The sequence below is a fragment of the Triticum dicoccoides genome, chromosome 7B (assembly GCF_002162155.2).
Source record: "Triticum dicoccoides isolate Atlit2015 ecotype Zavitan chromosome 7B, WEW_v2.0, whole genome shotgun sequence".
In the NCBI taxonomy this organism is placed as follows: domain Eukaryota; kingdom Viridiplantae; phylum Streptophyta; class Magnoliopsida; order Poales; family Poaceae; genus Triticum; species Triticum dicoccoides.
In genome coordinates, this window is record NC_041393.1 from 263,265,441 (window position 1) to 263,274,237 (window position 8,797).

At 45.6% G+C, this 8,797-nt stretch overlaps 1 protein-coding gene across 4 annotated transcripts; it reads right to left on the reverse strand.

Annotated features, from left to right (window-relative positions):
- Positions 1-4,011: 4,011 nt before the first annotated feature.
- Positions 4,012-8,099, reverse strand: LOC119336652. 4 transcript variants are annotated; one of them, XM_037608713.1, is made up of 5 exons: positions 7,831-8,099; positions 7,027-7,214; positions 5,606-5,742; positions 5,365-5,450; positions 4,012-4,457 (listed from the first exon to the last, which is right to left on the reverse strand). In XM_037608713.1, exons 2-5 carry the CDS (start codon positions 7,107-7,109, stop codon positions 4,410-4,412), a joined length of 354 nt encoding a protein of 117 aa, XP_037464610.1. In that variant the 5' UTR covers positions 7,110-7,214; positions 7,831-8,099; the 3' UTR covers positions 4,012-4,409. The 4 variants fall into 4 exon arrangements, 3 of the variants coding, with proteins under 3 accessions (XP_037464610.1, XP_037464611.1, XP_037464609.1); XM_037608714.1 differs by having other exon boundaries at positions 5,365-5,384; positions 7,027-7,329; XM_037608712.1 differs by having other exon boundaries at positions 7,027-7,329.
- Positions 8,100-8,797: the final 698 nt, after the last annotated feature.

Sequence of the window (8,797 nt, forward strand, 5' to 3'; positions counted from 1 at the left end):
TATCACAAACATTTAGTTTGCCTGCATCGTTTGTGATATTGTCTGACATCACACACGCTTTGCAAATGGCAACTGTGTGCATGCTCGCACACGTTTCCTCTCTGTGAACCGTGTCGCATTATGGTGTTTACCACAAACATTTGTGTTTTACCGATCGTGTGTGCCGTAACGACCTGGAGATCATTGTTATCATGGCTTATGTGATATGGGTGCTAGTGCTAGTGCAATACCTTTTTCCTTATATGAAGAAATTATGCATGATATTGCACCTGCTGAGTTAGAAGATGTTGTTGTTACAATTAAGCTTGCCAATAGAGATACTATTTCACCATTTGGGATTGTTAGAGATGTTGAAGTCTTGTGTGGGAAAGTTAAATATCCTGCTGATTTTCTTGTTCTTGGTTCCCCACAAGATAGCTTTTGTCCCATTATATTTGGTAGACCCTTTGAGGGAGTCCCAGATTAGGGGGTGTCCAGATAGCCGAATTATCACCTTTGGCCGGACTCCTGGACTATGAAGATACAAGATTGAAGACTTCGTCCCATGTCCGGATGGGACTTTCCTTAGCGTGGAAGGCAAGCTTGGCGATACGGATATGTAGATCTCCTACCATTGTAACCGACTCTGTGTAACCCTAACCCTCTCCGGTGTCTATATAAATCGGAGGGTTTTAGTCCGTAGGACGAACAACAATCATACCATAGGCTAGCTTCTAGGGTTTAGCCTCTTTCATCTCGTGGTAGATCCACTCTTGTACTACCCATATCATCAATATTAATCGAGCATGAGTAGGATTTTATCTCCATCGAGAGGGCCCGAACCTGGATAAAAACATCGTGTCCCTTGTGTCCTATTACCATCCACCTAGACGCACAGTTCGGGACCCCCTACCCGAGATCCGCCGGTTTTGACACCGACATTGGTGCTTTCATTGAGAGTTCCTCTGTGCCGTCGCCATCAGGAAGCATGCCTCGTCCCGTCTTTAAAGATGGCACCGTTGCTAAAGGAGCTTTCGCCATCGGCCAAACTCTCTGGCTAGGCGGTTTTCTTATGACCGCCTGTTCGGCCGCCGCACCGACGATGACTTCTCGGGTCATCAAAAGCAATATTCACGTTAACTCGGAACTCGCCGAGCAGCTAGATCCGATGGAGCTCTCTTCCTTAAACGAGATCTTGGATCGCATCGCCGCCCTGGGAGTCGCTACAGACTACGACCAGATTGGGCCTAAAACCGATCTGAGAGAGATTAACTCTCTCCAGGCTACCCACCACGTTGCTATGGTAGAGGAACAATATGGCGACCCTTCTTCTATCCTAAGGACTAGCTATGTCCGGATTCCTGACCCCTCCATGCCGGATTCCCGCGGAGGGGAGAACACCACTCAAGCCCTGAACTTAAACTCAGGCAGCGGGCTAGATTCATCAGACAACGTCCAAGAACCCAAGCTTCCAAGTTCGGAAACTTCTTGGCCCCTGAGTCTTAGATCGGATGGAGTTCGGAATTTAACTCCACCCGCCCACCCAAACATAAGCGATCTATCCCAAATCCGGCAAGAGCCCGCTGAAATAGTACATCATTACTGGGTCAAATTCCTCCTGGTCATGAACAGGATAAAGGACTGCCGTGAAGAGGACGCAATTTCATTCTTCTGCATTAATTGCATGGACGAAGGAATCCTCAACACCATAAGTTGTCGCGAAATTACATGCTTTGCTGACTTGGCGTCCACAGTACGAAAGTACTGTGCGATGGAGAGCGCCTGGAAAATCGAAATCAAATTTTGGGATAATCCGGCCTTGAACACAACCCTAGTCCAAAGTAAAATGGTGCATCATTACCAGGCACCTGGGTTAAATACCAAAAAGCAAAACCCCTCTAAAGGGCATGGAACCATACTGGAGGGATGGCTCAATGGACCCTATAAAATTCATAGTACAGAGGGCGCCACTCCAACTCATAGCCTTAGAGCATGTTGGATACTACGGCAGGTGGCCAAAAGTGGCGAAGAGCTTCTAGCTCCAGAGCACCAGCCCAGCAATACCAGTACAGTATTAACAGTCTTCGAAACTTTCGCATCAAATAATATGCGGAAACGAACACTCCACAGCCTTGCCGAAGTTCACCAGGTAGCAACAATAAATCCATGGAGTGACACGGCTATTACCTTTAACGCCAGTGACGAACCTAAATTCCGAACAGCCCGAGCACCAGCCGCATTGGTCCTCAGTCCAATAGTGGACGGCTTTCGCCTTACCAAGGTACTCATGGATGGCGGCAGCGGATTAAACCTCATTTACGAGGAAACCCTTCGAAAAAATGGAAATAGACTGGAGCCGCATTGAGCGAAGCAGCATAACCTTTAGAGGAATAATCCCAGTCGGGAAGCATGCTGTACAGGAAAAATCACACTGGATGTGGTGTTCGGCACGCCGGATAATTACAGGTCCGAGGAGGTCACATTCCAAGTGGCCCCGTTCAGCAGCGGATACCACGCTCTATTGGTGCGAGAGGCATTCACAATTTTTCAAGCTATACCCCATTACGGGTACATGAAGCTCAAAATGCCCGGACCGAACGGAATCATCACTCTTGCTAGTGACCCGGACATAGCACTCCGCGCCTAAAATAAAACAGCCGCACTTGCCCTTGAGGCACTATCCGAAGCCCTAGCGGCCGAGGAACTCACTGCGCTGCGCTCCACGGTGAACAGGGACGATGTGATACTCGATAAGAGATCCAAGTCCACCTCTTTTAAACCGGCGGACCAAATAGTCAAATTCCAAGTCCATCCAACGGACCTTACGAAAACGGCCTCCATCGGGGCACAATTAAACCCTGATGTAGACGCTGCACTACGAGAATTCCTACACGAAAATTGGGACATCTTTGCCTGGCACCCTTCAGACATGCCAGGAATCCCACGCCGGCTGGCCGAGCACAACCTAAATATCCTAAAAGGATTCAAGGTAGTCAAACAAGCTCTTCGGCGTTTCTCCGAACCTAAGAGATAGGCCATGGGAGAGGAGCTAGCCAAACTATTAGAGGCCGGATTCATTAGAGATATAAAACATCCGGACTGGCTAGCAAACCTGGTAATGGTACCAATGAAGGACAAATCCTGGCGCCGGTGTGTCGATTTCAAGGACCTTAACAAGGCTTGCCCAAAGGATCCCTTCCCCCTTCCCCGCATCGATCAAATTATCAACGCTACCGCAGGACACAATTCATTGTGCTTCCTCGATGCATACTCTGGTTACCACCAAATTAAGATGGCAGAGCCAGACCAAGCCGCAACGGCATTGATCACTCCATACGACCCATTCTGCTTCAACACAATGCCCTTCGGGCTCAAAAACGTCGGCGCAACATATCAGCGCATGATTCAGACATCACTACTGGAATCTGGCACTTTGCCATCTGCCATGGCAGATGGCAAAGGCATGGTCGGTGGATGGCAAAGGCTTTGCCATCTGCCAGCAGATGGCAAACAGTTTGTCTGAAAACCTGTCGGTAAAGGCTTCTTTGCCATCTGCTGGCTGATGGCAAAGAGCCTGTGCCTTTGCCATCAGCTGGCAGATGGCAAAGCCTCTTAACGGGGTTAGCCCCGTTAGAAGGCTAACGGCATACTTTGCCGTCTACCAGCAGATGGCAAAGGCTGTAGGCTCTTTGCCATCTGCCAGCAGAGGGCAAAGGCTGCATGCTTTGCCGTCTGCCAGCAGATGGCAAAGAGCTTTGCCATCTGCTGGCAGATGGCAAAGAGCCCAAATAGGCCAGCCCAAATTTTACATGTAGATGACACATGGCCTCTTTGCCATCTGCCAGCTGATGGCAAAGTGACTATATTGCCCCATTTAATTTTGATTTTTCTTATATCAGTTCCTTTTCATAGAAAATCAAACACAAATATATTTATATGACTAATATAGCATATTCAATACATATTACCAATAGTCATGAACACATATATATCCAACACATGTTTCCAATTGCAAGCAATTAACCAAAGTGGTGGCATGGAGCATCCAACTGCTAGTACCTCTGCTCAAAAACCTTTTATAGCATAGCATTTCTTGTCCCTAGTATGCACCAAATGAAGGTTCCATGGCCTTATCTCAGGCATGTTCTTTTTCAGTGTGACATGTACTTTAACATCATCTATAGTTTGTATAGAGATCACCATTACCCACATAAAAATCATAGAGCAACAGAAAATGCTACTTACTAAGTGTGATTGCATAAAGTTACCCCTGGTGCTAAACATCATATTAGTTCATGTTACTGCTAATTATTATTTTATCACACCCTCATGCCGCCGTCGCTGTCAATCTGGGACACCTGGCCGCTCAAAGCCATGCTACATGATGGAGGAGGTAGACCGAGAGGACTTGATGTGGGTGCCGAGGCGGATCAGGGAGGCTGCCGCGCGGGACATGACACATCGCCTGCTTCGGCATGCTGCAACAAACATACATATTAAAGTATAAATATGCAACAAAACCAACATCACAAAAACGATAGGACAATATAATATTGCTGGAACAAAAGGTGTATCGATCATCAAATTTCTTTGACCTACAAACCAGCCTAGGAGAAGTTCATCTATGTGAGAAAACCAAACATCAACTCAGCTAGTGGAGAACTGAGCATAATATTGTAAGCAAGAAAAGATAAATAAGTAAACAAAATAAGTTATCTCGGCAAGCAAACACTATGCGGCCCCTCTCATCACCACCATTCTGCTCATCTATTTTCTTGGCCCCTCTACCATCTAAACAAAGTTGCAAGCTTTTATGGAAACAAGAAAGCTTGTCATCTTTGCTTCTCAAGAAAAACCTTGAAACCCATCACCATTGCATAGGTGCAGTTTACAATAAAGCTAACCTGGTTTTACCAAACAGGAAATAAAGCCACAATCAGTAGATAAGCTAACAATTAACAACTATGAAAAGATCATTGACGCTTTTCAAGTTGAAGTAGTAGTTCACACTCCAATATCTGGTGGGTTCAGAAATTATTTGAAGTTTTACATATGATCTACTTCAAATAATTCAAGAAAAAAGCCTGATTCTCTATTCAACACTGTGAACTTCTAACCCCAGCTCATCATATCACTATTTTTACTGCACTTCCGGGCAGCCTAGATTATATGTGGTACAAGCATATGCTATTCATATGGTCGTACCATTCAGCTAACAAAATGAATTAAGTCATCTTGGAGATTTATTCCACCAAGCACAAATATTGTATCATGAATCAGACAACAAACTTTTATTTGATTAGGAGTCTGCCTCTAGAAATAGTAGCACATGAGGACATGACTTCCTATGCCACATCTGAAGAAATTGAGTTGTTGCGACTGTACCTGTTGAGCATGCGCACACACTGCAGAGGCATCAAAACCGGGCCAAATCAAACTAAGCTCATGAAGGAAGCGCTTCTTAACATCGACTACAGGGACAAAAAGCTATAATTTAAACATTTAAATTTGAACCACTATGAACAAGAACTATTTGTTTGGCCCATCATACTTCTCACTACACACTATCAGTGTAGAGAAACCTGGCATAGCCACAATCAGTCACTATAGGAAGCAGCTTGCCTACCTGTTGAGCATGCGCACACACTGCTGGTAGGAAAGGTCGAAGTAGAACTTCTTTGAGATATAGTAGTTCTCTTCAATGGCAGGAAAAAATTCATCCTCAGTGAGCGGTCTGCACTTCCAAACAATATTGAAGCAAACCTAGGGGAAACAACAGCTCAAAACCAAATTAAGAGTTATTATCGTTAATCAATAAGTGGCACTCAGTAATACAAGGAAAGCAACATCTCGTCACAACTAAATCTTAGACAGTTCACCACAACCTTTTACACCATGTTCCTCATTATAAGTGGCCAGTAGTAGATGAATGATGATTTTCAACAATATTTCAGAATACATAATCCCACCAACTATTAAATACAGTTGTAAATGAGCCTTTAGAATCTTTATGTGAACCAAAGAAAAGGACAATTGCAATTTACAGATCATTCAACTAATACTTTCTCAAGTTCTCTAAACCTAACAGAACCATATTATGATCATCAACAGTCAAGAAACATGGCACTGGCAATTGCAGTTCATAGATCATTCAATCACTACCTTTTGGGGTTTTCTAAGCCCAAGGGTTTAACAGTAGCATATTATACTGGATTAATAATCAAGAGGCAAACAAGGGTCATTGCAATTCACACTTCAGAGATGATTCAATCACTAGCTACTCGTGTTCCCCATGCCCAAGGGTGTAGCATAACAGAACCATAATAGTAATTACTAGATCATTGATGGCGCGCGTTGCCGCGCCCGTCTATTTAGAATTTTCTTCAATAAAATTTGCAACTATTGACCTATTTGTTAGCAATAAAAGAGAGGTAAACTTTAGTTGGCTTGCAAAGAAGTACTGGGGTAGTACGGCAGGATATGGTTTTTGTGCAGTCTAATGAGCTTCAAACGGAGCGAAACGTTTGATGGGGTAGATAGTTAAACCAAGAAAATTAAGTGTGGTTCATATTTGGGACTGTAGATTCATACAAAATGTATACTGCTGTTTCTAGAAAAGAATGATTAAACTGCACTTTGTTTTCTTTGGCAGAAAGGGAGGACACATACTACAATACAACGTTTTGATATTTTGGCATGGGAAATTCTAGAAATTTTTAGTGTGGGGAGAAAATACATGATACACTAAATGTTTTTATCTGCTATATGTAGCTAAATAATAGATCCTTAATAAAGTTACAGACAATTATTATTTCATGATGTATTTGCCGATAATTACATGCACATTTTCAATGTTCGCTTTCATGAATTGGAGACTTAAGGGAATGCATACATAGAGATCCAAAGAAGAAAACTGATTTGCGCATTTCATCAAACAAAGGACTGGCCAAATCTAGAGATAAGAAAGGGGGCAAAGATAGTAGCATGAACGGAAGGCACTTATGATTGGAGTGTCCTTTGAGCTACAGGAATGGTTCAGTGGCACACATGCACTGGAGTGAGGGGGCTCCTATGACGCTGACGATCAGCAGCCAGAGGCTGCTGCCCGCCACGCAAGCACCGGCCACCATGGCACCTGCCCAGTATGGTGTTCGCTCGAGTTGGCGATGGATCTAACAGCCAAACCACTCCATGCTCCTGCGCGTCTCTCCAGCACCGCAGCAAGGAGCCTATATCTGCATGGGAGGAGACCTGAATCGATCAGCAAGGCAAGCATCGCCTCACTCCGATTAAGCCGGCCGCCTGAGAAGTTCATCTCTCATGTGTTCGATGTTATACAATGCTTCAAGTCTACAGCCAAAGAGAAAGATTGTTTGACTTTTGATAGAATAAAGTTTGTTTAATTGAGAGGCCACATCTCTACTTGAATACTTAAAATCAGTTTCTTTTCTTGCAGAAATATATTACCAACAAAAAGATAATCCCGAAGTAGGAAAACACCAACGATCTTGTCTGTAATGGCACTTGGCAATTGACACCCAAGGGAGGAATACGCAAAAATGCATACCTTCACCACGACAGAACATAGATGCAAATTCAGGTTGCTATTACCCCCGGCCTCCCGCCCGCGCATGAAAATACAGATCGAAATTGAAAAAAGGGGCTAAAATTAGCCGGGAGGCGGCCGCGCGTGGATCCAAATTTGACTGGCCGGCGGAACCGGGCGGCAAAAAACTAGCGCTGCAGCCCTATCTTGTTCTTCGAAAAAGCAAACAAACAGAGCATGGCCGACCGGAAGCCGGCACGGCAGGATGAACTAGTAGTACGGTAGCAGCAGGGGAAAGAACATACGTGCGTGCACCGGCGGTTTGTCGTGCGCCTGCGGCGGCGGCGGCGGGGCGCTTGCTTGTCGATTCTAGGGGCTCGCGACGCAGCAGGGCGGGCCGGTGGAGGAGTAGCAGCAGGGCGGCGGCGGGGATCCTAGGGCGCAGAAGGGGTAGGAGGAGGAGGAGGTGGGAGGGAGCGGCGGCGGGTGAGGAAGGAAGGAGCGAGGGGCGTGGGGCTGTGGATTGGGGCTAGGGTGAGGAAGGAAGGAGCGAGCGACGGCGGATGTTTTTTTTACCTGGATGGGTGGGGAGAGGGGGAGGGGATAACCCCACAGTTTTTTTACCTGGAAAAAAATAACCCATCTCTTTGCCATCTGCCAGTAGATGGCAAAAAATCTTTACCGTCTGCTGGCAGATGGCAAAGACGTGGGGCTGGTACGCCGTTACACTCATGACGGCCACAGGATTTGCCAACCTCTTTGCCATCTGCTGGCAGATGGCAAAGATTATTTGCCATCCACTAGCACATGGCAAAGAATTGGCCGATGGAAACCATGTTCTTTGCCGTCTGTCAGTTCTTTGCCATCTGTTTTTTATAAGCAGATGGCAAAGACGTTCTTTGCCATCAGCTGGCAGATGGCAAAGAGCTGGCTGATGGCAAATTCCCAGTTTCCAGTAGTGCATGTCTGGCAAACCAAATTGGCAAAACAGTGGAGGCATACGTAGATGATGTGGTCGTCAAATCCAAGCATGTGGAAACTCTAGTAGACGACTTGAGGCTCACATTCGACAATCTCCGAGCATATGACATTAAGCTCAACCCGGAAAAATGCGTTCTCGGCGTACCAGCCAAAAAGCTCTTGGGCTTCATTGTATCCGGTAGAGGAATCGTAGCAAACCCAGCCAAGATCCGAGCTCTGTCACAATTGGATATCCCAAAAGACCTCAAACAAATACAAAAATTGACTGGATGTGTGGCGGCTCTAAGCCGC

What these genes read in the sequence shown, in the direction of transcription:
- LOC119336652 (XM_037608713.1), bottom strand. Translation starts at nt 7,109, where the DNA reads ATGGTGGCCGGTGCTTGCGTGGCGGGCAGCAGCCTCTGGCTGCTGATC. An exon ending in GCCCCCTCACTCCAGTGCAT is followed by an intron (nt 5,743 to 7,026) that starts GTGTGCCACTGA and finishes TGTTTCCCCTAG; the next exon opens with GTTTGCTTCAATATTGTTTG. An exon ending in TGTGTGCGCATGCTCAACAG is followed by an intron (nt 5,451 to 5,605) that starts GTAGGCAAGCTG and finishes TTGTCCCTGTAG; the next exon opens with TCGATGTTAAGAAGCGCTTC.